This window comes from Macaca mulatta, chromosome 6, assembly GCF_049350105.2.
Source record: "Macaca mulatta isolate MMU2019108-1 chromosome 6, T2T-MMU8v2.0, whole genome shotgun sequence".
In the NCBI taxonomy this organism is placed as follows: Eukaryota; Metazoa; Chordata; class Mammalia; order Primates; family Cercopithecidae; genus Macaca; species Macaca mulatta.
The window spans coordinates 180102971-180123260 of record NC_133411.1 but is presented as its reverse complement, the minus strand read 5'-3'; the positions used below and the strand labels follow the sequence as shown (position 1 = coordinate 180123260).

The following is a 20290-nucleotide window of genomic DNA, read 5'->3' as shown; positions in this document are numbered from 1 at the left end:
TAATGAACTGGTTATATACTTTCAAGTAGCTAAAAGAGCAGATTTTGAATGTTCCCAACACAAAGAAATGATAAATGTTTGCAGTGATGGATACCCTAAATGGTCATTACACAGTGTATACCTATATCAAGTATCACATGGTACTCCATAAATATATGAAATTATCATGTGTCAATTAAAAATAATAAAAGCCAAAAATAGAGTTTCCCTCCTAAAGACATGGCATTTGATTAATCAAATAACTGATTAATTAATTAGTTAATTTATTCTTCATCTCTCCATATTAACTGAGTTACTTTGCAGAAAAGGGAGCTTTGGTTTTACAACTCTGGGATGTAGCATAATATAAGTGGAAAATGTCTGGGCCTAAAAGTCAAACACAGACTTGTTGAGCCCGGTTGCTTTTCTCTTTTCCTTCATATTTCTACATTTCAAGTACCAATCATGAAAGTACATGGATTAAGTAACCCTACATCTACAAAGATAAACAGGAAGCAGATATGGTTCCCCTCACCAGTGAAGAGCAATATGCTATCAATCATATAAAAATTATAAAGACTTCACATAGATTTGGTGACCACATGCCATGCAGGTTGCGTTAAAAGGTTCCAATCTACTGAGTCAGCTGTGAAAAAGCCAGGTAAACACTTTAGACACGAAGATTGCAGCATATATCCTTGCAATAAAAGCAAGAAGAGCTTCCATTATGGTTGATTTATGGTTGAGGACTTTGAAAAAGATAAATGTTATTTCAGGGTAGATTTTAAAGTGTGGAATCATAAGGATTACAGGGCATTTGGTCAAAAACAGAATGAATGGTGCTGAAGACTATGTATAACTATTGGTTTTCTTTATTTGCAGCTCAAGATACTATGTGAGATTCAAATAATGATACTTTCCAGACTAAAAACATAGGCAGAAGTCATGAATTTTCATATTTTGTCCTAGTTCTTGGTGTTCAAAATATTTTAAAAGGGATTACATCTGTAATTTTGGAAATAATTTTTAAGCCTAATAGGCATTTTGTCCTCTCTAGCAACTTGTTGTGTGGCACTGAAAACAATCAGGTGCTCCTCTTCTCCTGGAACCAGTCTCCACAGGAAGCACATGCATCATTAATAGCCTACTGCTCACTAAGACCCATCATTGAAAGCTGTGCTGAAAAGTTAACTGTATAGGAAAGAATTGCTTAACTGAGAGTCAGGAAGAATGAGGCTGAGTTGAAATCTGCCTTCAGCTCAAAACTTGTCACTACAACACAAAGGAGAATGAAGGTCTTAGAAAAATATAGTCTGAAGGGCAATTTCAGAGACAAAAGGCCTATTTGGGTGGGGAAGTGGTTTTGGAAATAGGTGAGTTTAGGTTTGAATCTATTATTTCCTCGATGTTTGACTTCTTGAGCTTCAGGTGTGCCTCTGTAAAATGTGATTAATATTACCTGCTTTGTAAGGTTTGGCATTAAGTGTGCAAAAACTGTAACACAGCACCCAACACATTTGTTTTCCTGGCTACTTCAATCCCTAAACACCAAAGCTCTCTTCTCTCTTTAGGTGTTTTGTCCTTTTTTTTTTTTTTTTTTTTTTTTTTTGGGTGGGGGGTGAAACTAATGTGTAAAATCTCTAAGTTCTAAATATTTCCTAAATGTGTCACTCCCATATTACATTCATACCACATGACATCCAATTCAATAATGTGTTCAAAATAACAACATATCCTCTTTTATTCTTTATATAAGTCTTATTAATAATGAACTTCATGGGAAATGATCTAGTCATTCCTAGTTGGTTCAACTTTCTGCTTGCCCTTACCTTTCCTTGTTTAGGCTTTTAGCCTACCCTTTACTTCTGCCTGAAATGCACCCATCCCTGCTATGACTAATCTTAAAGGCCTTCCTCCATCAGTTCTAAAATAGCTACATTTAGACATTCTCTATCCAACACCCCACTTTGTTTTTTAAATTTGTCACAAATTTATAGGGTACATGTGAAGTTTTGTTATACGTATATAATGTTTTCTGATCAATATATGGTACTTAGGCTGTCACCTGACTACATTTTTGTTAACTATAGTTACCCTACTCTGCTATCAAACATTGAATTTATTCCTTCCATCTTACCATGTTTGTACCTTTAAACCTACTTCTCTTCATCCTTTCCCTTGCCCCTCACTCACCCTTTCGTCTCTGTTATCTATCTGTTTCTTTTTTTTTTTTTTGAGACAGAGTCTTGCTCTGTTGCCCAGGGTGAAGTGCAGTGATCTTGGCTCACTGCAATCTCTGCCTCCTGGGTTCAAGCTATTCTTACTTCAGCCTCCTGAGTAGCTGCCACCACAGGTGTGTGTGCCACCATGCCCAGATAATTTTTTTTTTTTTTTTTTGAGACGGAGTCTCACTGTGTCACCCAGGCTGGAGTGCAGTGGCATGATCTTGGCTTACTGCAACCTCTGCCTCCCGAGTTCAAGTAATTCTCCTGCCTCAGCCTCCTGAGTAGCTGGGATTACAAGTGCCTGCCACCATGCCTGACTCATTTTTGTATTTTTAGTAGAGACAGAGTTTCACTATGTTGGCCAGGCTGGTCTCCTGACCTCAAGTGATCTGCCTACCTAGGCCTCCCAAAGTGCTGGGATTACAGGTGTGAGCCACTGTGCCCCACCTAATTTTTGTATTTATTTATTTATTTATTTATTTATTTTTGAGTCAGAGTCTCGCTCTGTTGCCCAGGCTCGATTAGTGGTGCAATCTTGGTTCATCACAACCTCCACCTCCCAGGTTCAAGCCATTCTGCTGCAGCCTCCTGAGTACCTGGGATTACAGGCGTCCGCCATCACACCCAGTTAATTTTTGTACTTTTAGTAGAGATGGGTTTCACCATGTTGGCCAGGGTGGTCTCAAACTCCTAACCTCAAGTGATCCACTGACCTCAGCCTCCCAAAGTGCTGGGATTACAGGCATGAGCCACCATGTCTGAACCTTGTTATCTATCTTTCCATTCTCTACCTCCATGTGATTAAATTTTTGAGCTCCCACATACGAATGAGAACATGTGGTATCTGTCTGTCTTTGCCTGGTTTATTTCAGTTAAGATAAAGACCTCCAGTTCCATTTATGGTGCTACAAAAGACATTATTTCATTCTTTTTTATGGCTGAACTGTATTCCATTGTGTATATATACACATTTTCTTTATCCATTCATCTATTGATAGATACTTAGGTTGATTCTATGTCTTTGCTACTGCGAATACTGATGTAATAAACATATGAGTGAGGCATCCCTGTGATATACTGACTTATTTTCCTTTGAGTATACTCCCAGTAGTAGGACTGCTGGATTGAATAGTAATTCTATTTTTAGTTTTTTGAGAAATCTCCATACTGCTTTCCATAGTGGCTGTATTAGTTTACATTCCCACCAACAGTGTACGAGTTTCCTTTTCTCTGCATCCTTGACAACATCTGTTCTTTTTTGCCTTTTTAATAATAGCCATTCTCACAGGGGTAAGATGGTATCTCACTGTGGTTTTGATTTGCATTTCTCTGATGATTAGTGATGTTGAACATTTTTTCACATACATCTTGGCTGTTTGTATATCTTCTTTTGAGAAATGTCTATTCATGTCATTTGCCCAGTTTTAAAAGGAATTATTTGTTTTTTCCTATTGAATTGAGTTCCTTATATATTCTGGATATTAGTCTCCTGTTAGATGAATAGTTTATAAATATTCTCTCCCATTCAACAGATTGTCTGTTTACTCTGTTGGTTATTTCTTTTGTGATTCAGAAGTTTTTAGTTTAATGAAGTCCCATTTGTCTAATTTTTGTTTTTGTTGCTGTATTTTTGAGGTCTTTGTCATAAATTTTTTGCCTAGATCAATATTCAGAAGAGTTTTCCCTAGGTTTTCTTCCAGTATTTTTTTTTTTTTTTTTTTTTTTAACAGTTTTGGGCTTTAAGTCTTTAATCCATTTTGAGTTGATTTTTATATATGGTGAGACAGGGGTCCAGTTTCATTCTTCTGCATACGGCTATCCAATTTTTCCAGCACCATTTTATTGGAGAGACTGTCCTTTCCCCATTGTGTATGCTTGTCAGCTTTGTTGAAGATCAGTTGGCTGTAAGTATGTGACTTGATTTCTGGGCTCTCTATTCTGTTCCATTGGTCTATGTGTCTATTTTCATACCAGTATCATGTTGCTTTGGTTACTATAGCCTTGTAATATATTTTGAAGTCAGGTAATGCAATGCCTACAAGCTTAGTTCTGGTTGGTCAAGATTACTTTGGCTCTTCAGGCTCTTTTATGGTTCCATATGAATTGTACAATTTAAAAAAAAATTCTGTGAAGAAGGATGGTATTTTGATAGGGATTGCATCGAATCTATACACTGCTTTGGGCAATATTGTCATTTTAACAATATTAATTCTTCTGATCCATGAGCATAGGATGTTTTTCCATTTATTTGTGTCATCTTCAACTTCTTTCATCAGTGTTTTGTAGTTTTCCTTGTAGAGATCTTTCACCTTCTTGGTTAAATGCATTCCTAGGGGTGTGTGTGTATGTGTATATATTTATTTTTTATTTTTTTTTATTTTTGAGATGGAGTTTTTCTCTTGTTGCCAAGGCTGGAGTGCAATGGAGTGATCTCGGCTCAATGCAACCTCCGTTTCCTGGGTTCAAGCGATTCTCCTGCCTCAGCCTCCTGAGTAACTGGGATTATAGGAATGCGCCACCATGCCTGGCTAATTTTGTATTTTTAGTAGAGATGGGGGTTTCTCCATGTTGGTCAGGCTGGTCTTGAACTCCCGACCTCGGGTGATCTGCCCACCTCAGCTTCCCAAAGTGTTGGGATTACAGGCGTGAGCCACCGTGCCTGGCTTCCTAGGTATTTTATAGCTATTGTAAATGGCATTGCCTACTTGATTTCATTCTCAGATCATTATTGGTATATAGAAATACTATTGGTTTTTGTACAATGATTTTCTATCCTGTAACTTTTGTGCATTCATTTATCAAATCTAAGTTTCTTGAAATTTTTAGGTTTTCTGGATATAAGATCTATCATCAGCAAAGAAGGACAATTTGACTTTCACTTTTCCAATCCAGATGCCTTTTATTTCTTCTCTTGCCTCACTGCTCTGGCTAGGACTTTTAGTACTATGTTGAATAAGAGTGGTGAAAATGGGAATCCTTGTCTTGTTTCAGTTCTTGAAGGGAATGCTTTCAACTTTTCCCCATTCAGTATGATTTTGGCTGTGGGTTTGTCATACGTGGCCTTTATTGGTTTGAGGTATGTTCCTTCTATGCCTAGTTTGTTGAGGGTTTTTATCATGAAGGATGCTGAATTTTATCAAACAGTTTTTCTGCATCTATTCAGATGTTGATACGGGTTTTTGTCCTTAATTTTGTTGATGTGATGTATCACATTTAATGATTTGTGTACGTTGAATTAACATTGCATTCCTGGGATAAATCTCACTTGATCATTGTGTATGATCTTTTGGATATGCTGTTGGCTTTGATTAGCTAGCATTTTGTTGAGGATTTCTGCACCTATGTTCATACTGGCCTGTAGTTTTCTTTTTTTGTTGCATCCTTGTCTGATATTGGTATCAGGGTGATAGTGTCCTCACAGAATGGGTTAGGGAGAGTTCCCTCCTCCTCAATTTTTTGGAACAGTTTCAGGAGGACTGGTATTAGTTCTTCTTTGTATATTTGGTTTTGTATGTTTGTACGTCTGGATTTGAATCCATCTGGTCTTGAGTTTTTTTTTTTGCTGGGATTTTTTTTTTTTTTTTAATTACTGATTTGATCTCACTAGCTGTTACTGGTCTGTTCAGGTCTTCTATTTCTTCCTGGTTCAATCTCAGAACCTTGTATGTTTCCAGGAACTTATCCAATTTTTTCTAGGCTTTCTAGTTGGTGAGCATATCGTTGTTCATAACAGTCTCTGATGATTTTTCATATTTCTGTGGTATCAGTTGTAACATCTCCTTTTTCATTTCTGATTTAATTTGGGTCTTTTCTTGGTTAGTCTAGCTAGTGGTTTACCTATTTTGTTTACCTTTTTGAAGAAGAACCAACTTTTTGTTGTGTTGATCCTTTGTATTTTTTATTTCTTAGTCTCTATTTCATTTAGTTCTGCTCTGATCTTTACTATTTCTTTTCTATTGGTAATTTTGGGTTTGGTTTTTCCTTGCTTTTCTAGCTCCCTGAGGTGCACTGTGAGATTGTTAATTTGTAATCTTTCCACTTTTTTGGATATTAGCATTTATTGCTATAAACTTCCTTCTTTTTTTCCACAAATAAACCGACTTTAATAGATATTATTTTGTATCTACATAGAGCCTTCTTCAAGAACCTTAAATGCTTTACAGACATTATCTCTAATGAATCCCCACAATAACCCTACGAGTAGGTATTACTCCCATTTTAAAAGACAGGGAGACTGAAGCACAGAGAAGTTAAGTGACTTGCCCAAGGTCACACAGTTAAATTTACTGAAGAGCCAGGACACGAGCGCTTTAGCTTCTCAGCTCCCAAATACCTCATGATAGAATCTTTAATAAAAAGTGTTTTTAAGGAAAGTATCAAGAGTAGTTATGTTATGAAAATGAGGTCTTTCTACTGCCATCAAGGAAAGAAAAAACCCTATACTGATGGTTAGAGGCCACAAGACCCATATAATACAACATTTCCTTCTTTCCCTATTCCCAAGCCTCCTGGTTCCTGTCTTAAATAATCTTTTAAAGGTAAAATTTCCAAGACAGAAGCCATGTGACTTAAGAAGTGGGATTTAATTTAGAATATTTACTTTTAGTTAAAATAATTTATAGAATTTATTTCAATATACAAAATATGGGACAGCCATCCCAACAATCATGTACATAGTTACATAGCAATCAGCCACCATTTACAACTTAAACCAGTCCCTCATTTTAATCACAACCAACATACAGCCACACAATGCTTTCTTCATGGGTCACTTTTCTTACTTACTATACCTGTATTTTTTTCCCTAACCCTGACCCTATATGTTTTACAAGTATATTGAGTTTTTGATAAACTTCAAAACATTTTACTTAGATCCAGCTACATTAAGAAGAAAAAGTAAATGTAAAACTGTCACCCCACAGTCCCTGCCCTGACAAATCATACTATGAAGTATGGTGTGATGTGAACAAAGTATGTGACTACCAGGAACTCAATACATATACTAGAACTTGCTTTAATATGAAATTTAACTTGGCTTTTACTGCACGTTTTTTTAAATGCAAAAATGTAAAAACAAACACAACATAGTATTTCGATGCTGTACCTTTATGCAAATGACTTCATCTATCTTTCTTAAACATGTTGTGATGTAGCTAATGTTAAAACTGACACAGCTTCACTTTCTTCTTTTTCTCTGCACTGAAAGCTGCAGAAATACAGCTTTAATTTCAAGACAATTTGGTTTAAGCCCTTAAAATAAAAAGCGTACCTCCACTTCTACTGCCCTGACTTTCCCCACATGGTTGATTGTGATTCTCTGTGTCGTACTGGTAGATCGGGCAGGCTATATATAATTTGTACAAAACGTCTCTAGCCAGGATAAGGCTTTATAAACTATCTTAAGAGAAACTTGTCAAGATACTTTCGATATTTAGCACAAACACTAATTTTTTTTTTTTTTGAGACGGAGTCTCACTCTGTCGCCCAGGCTGGAGTGCAGTGGTGCAATCTCGGCTCACTGCAAGCTCCACTTCCCGGGTTCACGCCATTCTCCTGCTTCAACCTCCCGAGTAGCTGGAACTACAGGCGCCTGCCACCATGCCCAGCTAATTTTTTGTATTTTTAGTAGAGACGGGGTTTCACCTTGTTAGCCCAGGTGGTCTCGATCTCCTGACCTGGTCATCCGCCTGCCTCGGCCTCCCAAAGTGCTGGGATTACAGGCGTGAGCCACCACGCCTGGCCACAAATACTAAATATTATAATTTTCTCCCAGCACATCTGTTTAAGCAGCCCAATTACCTAAGTGACCCTGTTAAAGGTCTGCTTATGGAACAAATAGGTGAAGTCATTTCCTGAGCCAAAAGATACCGATAATAAATGTTAATAACAGCAGCAGACTAAAATATTCCTTTTTGTTGTTTGTTTTCCATAGTCAACAGTTTTAGCAAAAGAACTGTAGAAAATGACAGATTTTTTTTAAAAAAATTTACTGCCTGAAAAGAGTATGATAAAGAACATCCAAGGCCTGATTGCTATTATTCTGAATATAACTTTGGATAATTTTCTGCAAGTTACATTTGGCTACTGTCAGACAACTTACTGATGCATGGAAAAATGTCCGAAAAAACTGCAATAGTTTGCATACATTTTATGTTACATATATTACTTCTTAAAACCCCCAACAGAATTAAGTCTCAGCAAACACAAATTTTAATTTCTGAACACCCTTCCAGTAGGATCTGTAAAGGTAGGAGGAACAGGAGGAAGGACTTGTTTTTTGTATTCCTAGTCTACTTGATTAAAATTTAATCTTCAAAGGGTTTGTTTAGCTCACTATCCAGACTGCTAGGGTTATGATGAACATTATTACTTCTTTCCAGGGTAAAAAAATTACATCTGAAAATAACATAAATGCTATGACATGATTTTTCCAAGCATGACCTCAACTTGAAACATTAGAATATTTAAGAATTCTAAAGATTGGTATACCACCACTGCACCAGAATTTTTAATTATTCCAACAATTACGGAATGTTTTTTTTTTGAGACAGAGTCTCGCTCTATTGCCCAGGCTGGAGTGCAGTGGCATGATCTTGGCTCACTGCAACCTCCACCCCCTGGGTTCCAGTGATTCTCCCGCCCCAGCCTCCCAAATAGCTGGGATTACAGGCGCGTGCCACCATGCCTGGCTAATTTTTTGTATTTTTAGTAGAGACTGGGTTTCACCATGTTAGCCAGGATGGTCTCAATCTCCCGACCTCGTGATCTGCCCACCTCGGTCTCCTAAAGCGTTGGGATTACAGGCGTGAGCCACCGCGCCTGGTCAGGAATTTTTCTTTATAGTTTGTTAATTTTATGAAACTAAAGCTGAAGAAAATAAGTGATTTAGAAACCAAAATAAAAGGATTTGGCCAGAGATATCAGTTCCTCCTGAAAAAGGATATTTACCTCCTCTCATTGCAGTTTTTCTCAAGATATCTTACTGATTTCAGATAGAATTTAAAATTCACCTTAAAAATAGAAACAGACAAAAGGACTACTTAAACTGACATTAACTAATAAAAATATGCTCAAATTTACTGACAGAATCATGGGCACTTCATATAATACTTAGACTCTACCAGTTTTAAGTAAAATAAATAAGGAAAAAATTATGATTGCAAAGCCAGTTTTTCCCCTTGGGGAAACAAAAAGCCACTTTTGACCAATTGCTCCCTACATATATTATTATAAGCTTCTTCAGAGAAGCAAAACATCTTTGTCTTCCTGACACTGTATCTAGCATGTTAGTTTTTACATCAGGAAGGCAACTGCAAGTGTTGGGCCCAAAAGTATTTCTGGTTTACTCTCGAAAAGACCACCGAATATGCTTCTATACACACTGAACCAGGCAAATTTATTCAGTGTGTTCGACATCATCTCCTTATCAATACAGCACAGATTCCGATTCTTTCTACTGCACCCCCAAGAAATTCACAGCATTATTGGTACAATTAATAAAGAGAAAACGCGTGACAATGACTAGAAGGCTGTTTTACAAGAGGAGCTGGTATCTCTGATTTCACCTCCTTGTTGAATGGAACTGTACAGACAGCATGATACCTGAGCAAATAAATCAACTACCATGATGGGAAGGGCTTGTCAATCCATCGTCTTTGCTTTATCGTGTGCAAAGTGTGCTACTGCCCCATGAGCTTCCTGCATTTCTCTTTTCTTGGAAAAATCAGTGCTTGATCCTTTCCAAAATAACCAGAGAAGAAATGAGGCAGAAAGTATCTCTTTATCACGGTTCCCCCTCAGGCCCGAGACTGATAGAAAAGGATGTAACCAGACTCAGAGTTCTTTGAGATATCTGATGTCAGCCCGTAGACTTCTTCAATAGCTTGTACATCTATTTTTTCTGCAATGTCATCATCAAACAACAACCAAAAATCATGACTCTTAACTGTTGCAATATAATGGCCTCGATTAGGACCAATGCTGACAATGAGGCTGCACACACCCTCCATACTTTCATATGAAGCAAATCTACAAATAAGTCTTCCACAGAACCACAACAGCAACAAGGCTGTACATTCTGTCTGGATTGGTGGTGTCACCTGAAGTGTTAAATAGATGAAGTTTTAAAGGAAAAACTACCTGGTAAGAGAGTTTTGTATATCGATGAAGCTGATCCATATATTTAAATTTCTTCAGGTGTAGAGCTGGAATCATGGGCAGTTTAACTTTCATCTGTTTGTGTGCTTCCTGTTTGCTGTGACACTCTTCACAGTAATACTTGTATTCACTGCATAGAGTTTCTGTGTTGCTGAAAGTCCTTAAGCAGTGAGTAATTGATGTATTTTGTTCCACGTTAACAGAAAGGTCTAAAAAATCTTCATCTTTACTAGTTTCACAAGTAAGACATCTGGTTTCACTAGTTAATGTTCCCTGAAAAAAATCTCATGAACCCACGTTGGGTCTAGGGTGCTGCCATTATTTTCATTATTAATATTACCATTAGGTAGGCGACCATTTTGTTTTTCCTGCTTTCTCTCTCCTTGTAAAATATCAGCAATTGCATTCAGTAGGTAATTTAAGAACTCATGGGCATCTTGTTGCATGCAGTTGTCAAAAAGCTCATTTTCTTTCTGTAATCTTGTGATGAACTTCTTAGGAGGTATTACTCCAACCTTTTTCTTCTGAGTGGCTATGCTATGGAAGAAATCTGCTAAGCATGTAAGAAGGATCTCCTTTTTCCTAGGTTGACTCTTATATGCAAGAACTTTTTCCCGAAATGGACGACAAAAATAAAGTGCTTGAAGAACTGAATTGCAGTAGCAGGTATTCCCCAAACTGACTAATCCAAAAGAGTGCTCATTGACCGGAAACTGTTCTGGACCAATCTTTTTCTAATGCTGAAGCATTGGCGCCCATGGTACAGATGGAGGTGAATTTGGAGACTATCATTAGTTTTTCCATCTGGCCAGCGCCAACTTCCACCCAATCACAGTGGCGGGGCGGGCGCAGGAGGAGGGGAGCCGGGCCGCCTGCTCACACCACAGCCCCGCCCACCGAGCCCGCCGGGCCGCTGCGGCAGTCGTTGCTACAGGCGCTCAGGCCTATAAACTTACTTCTTTTTTTTTTTTTGAGACGGAGTCTCGCTCTGTTGCCCAGGCTGGAGTGCAGTGGCCGGATCTCAGCTCACTGCAAGCTCTGCCTCCCAGGTTCACGCCATTCTCCTGCCTCAGCCTCCCGAGTAGCTGGGATTACAGGTGCCTGCCACCTCGCCCAGCTAATTTTTTTTTTATATTTTTAGTAGAGACGGGGTTTCACCGTGTTAGCCAGGATGGTCTCGATCTCCTGACCTCGTGATCCGCCCGTCTCGGCCTCCCAAAGTGCTGGGATTACAGGCTTGAGCCACCGCGCCCGGCCAAACTTACTTCTTAGCACTGCTTTTGCTATATCCCACAGGTTTTGGTATGCTGTGTTTCCATTTTCATTTGTTTCAAGAAGTTTTTTAAAATTTCCACTATAATTTTTCATTGACCCAGTGATTATTTGGGAGCGAGTTGTTTAATTTCCATTTATTTGTATAGTTTCTAAGTTCCTCTTGGTATTGATTTCTGGTTTTATTCCATTGTGGTCTGAGAAGATACCTGATATGATTTCAATTTTTAAAAATTTGTTGGGCTGGGTGCGGTGGCTCATGCCTGTAATTCCAGCACTTTGGGAGGCCAAGGTGAGCAGATTGCTTGAGTCCAGGAGTTTGAGACCAGCCTGGACAACAAAGCAAAAACTCGTCTCTAAAAAAAAAAAGTTGGGCTTGGGGGCACATGCCTGTACTCCCAGCTACTTGGGAGGCTAAGGCAGGAGAATTGCTTGAGCTTGGGAACTCAAGGCTGCAGTGAGCCATGACCATGTCACTGTGCTCCAGCTTGGGTGACAAAGTGAGACCCTGTCTCTAAAAAAAATTTTTGTTGAGACCTGTTTTGTGGCTTAACATATGGTCTATCCTAGAGAATGCTCCATGCTCCGATGAAAAGAATGTATATTCTATAGTTGAGTAGATTCTGTAGCTCTGTTAGGTCCATCTGGTCTAAAGTCCAGTTTAAATGCAAAGTGTCTTTGTTGACTTTCTGTCTAGATGATGTTTAATGCTGAGAGTGGGACGTTGAAGTCCTCCACTAGTATTATATTGTAGTGTCTCTCTTCAAATTTAGTCATTTTAGAAATCCAGGTGTTCCAGTGTTGGGTACACACCTGTTTAGAACTGTTATATCCTCTTGCTGGATTAATCCCTTTATCATTATATAATGATCTTCTTTGTCTTTTTCCCCCTTTTGTTCTTGATGTAAAGTCTGTTTTATCTGATAAAAGGGTAGCTATTCCTGTTCACTTTTGGTTTTTGTTGTGTGGATTATCTTTTCCCATCTCTTTACTTTCACTCTATATGTGTTGACTGCTAAGGTGAGTTTCTTGTAAGCAGTATATAGTTCGATCAGGTTTCTTTTTCTAATCCATTCAGTCATTATATATCTTTTTAACTAGATAATTTAATCCATTTATGTTCAAGGCTATCACTGGTATGTGAAGGTTTGTTCCTGTCATATTGTTAATTGTTTTCTGGTTGTTTTACATATTCTTTTTTCCTGTCCTTTTCTCTTACTAATTGTTGTGGCTTGGTGAATTTCTGTAGTGGTACCATTTTAGTCCTTTCTTCTCTTTGTGTGATTGCTTAACCAGTGAATTTTACACTCTTGTGTGTTTTCATGATGGTAAATGTCATCCTTTGTTTTCAGGTTTAGGACTCCCTTGAGCATTTATTGTGGCTGCAGTGGTAGCAAACAAATTCCCTTAGCATTTGCTTCTCTTGTAAAGACTTTATTTCTCCTTCATTTACAAAGGTTAATTTTACTGGATATAGTATTCTTGGCCAGTTTTTCTTTCTGTACTTTGAATATATCATCCCATTGTCTTCCGGCCTGTAAAGCTTCTGCTGAGAAATCCACTGTTAGCCTGATGGGGTTCCTTTTGTAAGTAACTAGATGCTTTTCTTTTGCAGTTTTAAGGATTTGCTCTTTAAGTTTTACTTTAGATATTCTGACTATAATGTACCATGGAAAAGACCCTTCTGCACTGTATCTTCCTAGGGATCACTGAGTTTCCTGTATGTGAATGTCTACATTTCTTGTAATAAATGGAAATTTTTCTTCTATTATTTCTGTAAATGGGCTTTCTAATCCTTTGTCTCTTTGATCTCATGGATGCTGGCAATTTGAATATTCAATCACTTTATGTTGTTTCATATGTCATGAAGGCTTTGTTCATTCTTATTCTTTCAAAATTTTTTTTGTTTGACTGGATTATTTGAAAAAGTCCTGTCTTCAAGTTCTGAGATTTTCTTCTGCCTTATCTAGCCTATTGTTGAAGCTTTCAAATGTATTTTGTATTTCCCTCAATGAATTCTTCAGTTCCAGAATTTCTATTTATTTATTTTTTTTAAATCTCTTTGGTAATGTTCTCATTCATATCCTGAATTGTATTTGTATTGTTTCTCAGATTTCTCTTATAACACACTGAGCTGCTTTAAAGTCAGCATTTTGAATTCTTTATCTGGTATTTTGAAAATTTCTTTTTGAGTAAGATCTATTGCTGGAGAATTACTGTGTTCCTTGGATGGTGTCATATTTTCTTGCTTTTTCATGTTTCCTGTGGCCTTATGTTGATATCTACCCATCCAGTTTAACAGTCGCTTTTTCTTATTTTTGAATTTACTTTCATAGGGGAGGCATTTTTCCTGAAGAAGTATCTGTGGTATTGGTTGGGTAGGGCACTTTGGCTTTGATTCTGGATATATGCAGTAGTGTAGTGTGTAATATTATTTCTTTGGCTGTAAGTAGAATTAGCGCTGTCTATAATTTTCTTGGAGGGTTAGGGTGCAGTTATTAGTGGAAGCTGTGGCAAATTTGTGCTGGGAGCTGGGAAGCCAGGTAGATCTCAGTCTTCAGGCCCTAGTCATGACAATGGTGGGATGAATGTGCCTGTCTTTGTGCCCCAGGGTGAATGTGCCTGTCTTTGTGCCCCATTGTGTTGGCAGTTACGAGCAAGCTGATTCTCGGGCCTCCAGGTGGCTTGCACATATGCTGGTAGCAGCAGCGGTGGGCTGGGTGGGCGAGCAGATTCTAGGGTCCTTGGGTGGCTCATGTAGCGTGGGTGATGGAAGTAGGAGTGGTAGGATGACCCTCTGGGTCTTGAGTGGTGCAGGCTGGGTGAGTGCAGCTCTCTGGGTGGACACCAGGGAATGTCAGCAGGAATTCTCAGGACGTGGAGATACAAGGGCTGTAGTTACCAGGGTCAGATGCAGTCCTGTGATGGCTGCACTCCTCAAATGGCACCCTGCTGTACCTGTTCAGGTCTAGAAGGGTGAGTGACCCAGCACAAGTTCCCTGGCTGGTGCAATGCCTTTATAGGGTCTTCAAATCACTGCTCATGCTAATGTTAAGAGTTCATAAGGGTAGAAAAGCTTTCATGTGATTAGGATTGCAGTAGTCTGTGGCAGGCATGTGGACTGCCTAAGTTCTCTCATTTACCCTTTTCTCTGCAATACTGAGCCTCTCTGGGCTTCTGGCCAATCTTGGCCGAGCTGGCTGCTTGCTTCCTTCTCTTTCTGTGCCTTGAATGTTTCCTGTGAGTTCTGTATAGGACTCTAGTCTTCTCTTCTAGATGTTCTATTCGAGGTATAAGATTATCTATTAATAATTTTGGTTCTTCCTTCAGGAGAGAGCAGGTGTCTGATGTCTTCAGTCAGCCATCTTGACTTATTCTTTTTCCACCACCCAATTTTAATTCTTTGTTTAGTGCATATAATGACTTGATTTTTTTGGTATGTGTATTTGCTTGTTCAATTATTGCTTGTCTCTTCCCACTAGAATGCAAGCTTTCATGTGAGCAGAAATCTTATCTGTCTTGTTTCCTTCAGTACTGCCAAGGTTTAGAAAGGTACTTGGTATATAGTATATGCACAACTGATAATTACTGAATGAAGGAATTCAGAGCCATCAGTAAGAGCAGATTTTTAAAGACACTGTGCTTGGTGTCTGTGTATAAGAGTTTGGGGTTGGGGTGGGCAGAGAATGGATGGATGATTAAAAAGATAGCATGAAATTAAAAATGCTAATGAATGAAATTAACTGAAATTTTTAAATCATTTTCGCAATATTAGGCAAGTCATCACTCTAACACTGATTCAGCTTTTCTGTACCTCCTCATTTTTTCCATCAAGGCAACAACAGAAATGAAACCTGCCTATAATCCAAACAATACCAATAAATTCCTCTTTTTAAAATGTATCATTGTTGGGAAAGGAAAAATCCAAGTGGTTACTTTCAACATTCTAAATAGTCCCCTTTCTTAATGACACAGGGCCCAATTCACTTGCCAGAGTTATCCAGTGGTTACAATGTGAATTTGCAACAATACAAGAGGCTGAAGATAAAACCACCAATATGTACAAAGAAAATAATCTCTACCAGGCCTCTAGCTGTCAAAGCTGTGACCTTTATCAGGTAGATCTAGCAGGGTAGTGTGGTCAGGAAGAATGGGTTTTAGAGTTTGAATGACTCCTAGGTCATTCACTTATTAGTTTTATGATCTTAGGCAAATTGTTTCACCTCTCTGAGCCACAGCTTACCTCATTTGTACAATGAAAATAATATTACCTAATTAATGCATTCAGTAAATATCTATTGAGCACTTACTATAATGCTAGGAACTGGAAGTAAAGTAGTAATAGACTGTTCCTGCCCTTCAGAAACTTACAAGTAGAAAGTAAGAATAAACTAGAAAATAAGGAGAAAATAAGAATAAAGAGTGCTCTTAGAGTACCTAACCTGCTTTTGGTACACAAATGGTTCTGAGAATGAAAACAGTCAAGTATCCACATGAGTCACCTATGACAGCAGCAGGCATGGAGTATGTGCCCATGGTCACACAAGTAGTAAGTGGCAGTGCTGGGACTTAAATCCAAGTTCAGTATTCCTTTCATAATGCCACTTTGTCAAGACGCCCTTGAGAGTCTGTTAAAATGCAGATTCTAAGTCTTAACAAGATCACATGTCGAAAATAACATAGCTACCCGCAAATAATTCAAAATCTTCAAGTATTACTATGATGTGAGATAAAAGAATGTCAAGCTAAACTGTAATAATAGAAGACAGAATTTCTTCTTATTCCATGAAGAATTAACTGCTATGAGAATTTGCCCTCCTGCCAAACAACTAGAAAACAGGACAAATTATACGAAACAATGGTTTTCAATTATTGTACAACAAGCAGTACAGGACCATTAAACTAGAGAGGAGGAAAACAATTGCTCAAGCTTATTGCCCAAAGCAGTTTCCAGATTGCAGGCTAGTAAGGGAAAACCCAAACAAAGCCAAGCAGTCTCACTGAGTTGGAGAAGAAAAGGTTGAAATCTGGGAAGGCTAAAGCAGCTAAAACTTGTAGTACAGAGTACCAGAGTGTGGGACCTATGTAAGAGAGTTCTACAGATCTCCAAGGGAGTCCTCTCCAGTGTTTGTCTGAACAGTGACCTATAAAAGTATGAGAAGAGGCCAGGTGCAGTGGCTCATGCCTGTAATCCCAGCACTTTGGGAGATCACTTGAGGTCAGGAGTTTGAGACCAGCCTGGCCAACAAGGTGAAGCCCCGTCTCTACTAAAAATACAAAAAAATTAGTTAGGTGTAGTGGCAAATGCCTATAATCCCAGGTACTTGGGAGGCTTGAGGCAGGAGAATTGCTTGAACCTGGGAGGCGGAGCCTGCAGTGAGCCGAGATCATGCCACTGCACTCCAGCCTGGGCGACGGAGAGAGACTCCACTATAAAAAAAAAAAAGTATGAGAAGAAACTCCCAAGGCTGGGGAAAGAATCACTGAAAAGTAATAGGCCAAATAATTCTTGAAGATTACAAGCTGGAAATCATTTGTGGAGGAACTTCATAGCACATGGAGCACCGGAATGTCCTCACAGAGCTAACACTTTAGTGGTGGGGCCCAATTACTCCAAAATAAGAGTTGCCATCTGATCTCAAATGAGTCAAACTGATCCAAAAGTTATTCAACTGCAGGATAGAATAAAATCCACATTAAGAAAATAAAAATTGGCCGAGTGTGGTAGCTCATGCCTGTAATCCCAGCACTTGGAGAGGCTGAGGCGAGAGGATCACCCAAGGTCGGGAGTTCGAGACCAGCTTGACCAACATGGAGAAACCCTGTCTCTACTAAAAATACAGAATTAGCTGGGCGTGGTGGTGCATGCCTGTAATCCCAGCTACTCGGGAGGCTGAGGCAGGAGAAACACTTGAACCCGGGAGACGGAGGTTGCAGTGAGCCGAGATCACGCTGTTGCACTCCAGCCTGGGCAACGAGAGCGAAACTCTGTCTCCAAAAAATAAAAACCAAAATCTAGCACAGAAAATTCAAAATGTAAAATTCATGATGTCTGGCACACATTCAAAAATAACAAGTTATATTAAGAATGAAAAAAACATGACCCATAAGGAGAAAAATCCATAGAAACAGATCCAGAAATCACATCAGTAGACAAGGACCTTAAAACAGCTATTAGAAATCTTTTGGTTTTTGGAGATGGAGTCTTGCTCTGTCGCCCAGGCTGGAGTGCAGTGGCGTGATCTTGACTCACTGCAAGCTCTGCCTCCTGGGTTCATGCCATTCTCCCACCTCAGCCTCCTGGGTAGCTGGGACTACAGGTGCCCACTACCAGGCCTGGCTAATTTTGTTTTTGTATTTTTAGTAGAGACGGGGTTTCACTCTGTTAGCCAGGATGGTCTCAATCTCCTGACCTTGTGATCTGCCTGCCTTGGCCTCCCAAAGTGCTGGGATTACAGGTGTGAGCCACCACACCTGGCCTATTATAACTTATACATATGATCAATGTTAAAAAAACATAAACCTGATGAGGAGAAAATGGAAAATATTTAAAAATTCAATATTAAAATATTGAAGTCCAGGCATGGTGGTTCATGCCTGTAATCGCAGCGCTTTGGGAGGCCGAGGTGGGCGGATCATTTGAGGTCAGGAGTTCAAGACCAGCTTGGCCAACATGGCAAAACCCTATCTCTACTAAAAATACAAAAATTAGCTGGGTATGGTGGTGCAAGCCTGTAATTTCAGCTACTCGGGAGGCTGAGGCACAAGAATCGCTTGAACCTGGGAGGTGGAGGTTGCAGTGAGATGAGATCATATCACCGTGCTCCAGTCTGGGCAACAGAGTGAGACTCTGTCTTAAAAAATAACAACAATAATTCTAGAGAATAAAAATATAATGTCTAAAATGAAAACAAATGCAGTTCTTTTTTTTTTTTTTTTTTAAGATGGAGTTTTGCTCTTGTTGCCCAGGCTGGAGTGTAATGGCACCATCTTGGCTTATTGCAACCTCAGCGATTCTCCTGCCTTGGCCTCCCGAGTAGTTGGGACTACAGGCAGGTGCCACCACACCTGGCTAATTTTTTGTATTTTCAGTAGAGACAGGGTTTCACCATGTTGGTCAACCTAGGCTTGAATTCCTGACCTCAGGTGATCCATCCACCTTGGCCTCCCAAAGTGCTAGAATTACAGGCACGAGCCACCGTGCTCAGCTAAAATATTTTTTTTTTTTTGAGACAGAATTTCATTCTTGTTGTCCAGGCTGAGTGCAATGGTGCAGTCTCGGCTCACTGCAACCTATGCCTCCTGGGTGCATCTGGGTGCATGTGATTCTCCTGCCTCAGCCTCCCGAGTAGTTGGGATTATAGGCGCCCACCATCAGGCCTGGCTAACTTTTTGGTATTTTTAGTAGAGATGGGGCTTCACCATGTTGGCCAGGCTGGTCTTGAACTCCTGACCTAAGGTGATCCACCTGCCTCAGCCTCCCAAAGTGCTGGGATTACAGGCTGAGCCACCGTGCCCAGCCCCAAATACAGTATTAATAGAAGATTAGGTATCACAGAAGAAAAGATTAGTCAACTTGAAGATTCTACTTCACACCCACTATCATGGGTAAGATGAAAAAGATGTTAATAATGTTAGCAAGTATACAGAGCAACTGGAATCCTCATATACTGTTGTTGACAGCAAAATGCTGTCACTGTCACTCTGGGAAACAGTTTGTTAGTTTCTTATATGTTAAAAATACACTTAGCATATAACCTAGAAATACCACTTCTAGGTATGTACCCAAGAGAAATAAAAAAAATTTACCTACATAAATACTTGTATATGAATGTTCATAATAGCTGTATTCAAAATAGTCAAATAATGAAAGCAACCCAAATGTCCATCAGCTGGTGAATAAACAAACTAATAATCCATACAACGGAATAATACTCAGCAACAGAAAGGAATAAACTAACTGATTTTCAAAATAATGTGAATGAATCTCAAAGTCACTATGCTAAATGAAAGAAGCCAGACACAAATAATGTCATATTATATAATTCCACTTATATGTAGTTCTGGAAAAGGCAAACTATTGTGAGAGAAAGCAGGCATTAGTTCCCTGGGGTGAGAGGTAGGGGGAAGGGATTGATTAGAAGGAGGAAAAAAGAGCTTTTAGTGGTGATGAAAATATAATACACATTGGTCGCGGTGGCTATGTTTGTGTACATGTACACATTTGTACAAGGACTCATTGGACTGTCCACTTAAAATCAGTGAATTTTATTATATGTAAATTATACCTTAGTAAAGCTGATGAAAACATAACTGACTATGTATCAAAATATGAAGAAATAATTTTTCCCACTTGCAAGTAATGGTTATAAAATAACCTTTCAGTTTGGGTTCACAATATCTTTTCCCCTTTGTAGGATGATAGTCTCAATAATCACATACATTAAAAGCCTATACTCAAGTTTTTCCTATGGAAACAATGTCCTCTATGATCCTTACCAAGAGTAGTGAGTCCCTCTGAGATAGATGTGAGAACATACATAAGTACAGGAGGCTCTAAGTTGATGATGAAGCTCATGTGGTCCTGAGTGAGACATTCCAGGAGTGGATAGTAAGACTGGCTCAGTTTCCGGTATTGCTACAGGACAGAGACATAC

General features: G+C 39.0%; 1 protein-coding gene and 1 pseudogene across 1 annotated transcript in view; both read right to left on the bottom strand.

Annotated features, from left to right (window-relative positions):
* RANBP17 (RAN binding protein 17) overlaps positions 1-20290 on the bottom strand; it is a 439101-nt gene that overhangs the window by 37721 nt on the left and 381090 nt on the right. The window contains exon 24 of the mRNA XM_015141394.3: positions 20133-20271. Within this exon, the coding sequence (XP_014996880.3) occupies positions 20133-20271 (139 nt within the window). The remainder of the gene's footprint in view (positions 1-20132; positions 20272-20290) is intronic.
* Positions 9875-11165, bottom strand: LOC106999038 (ubiquitin carboxyl-terminal hydrolase 12-like; annotated as a pseudogene).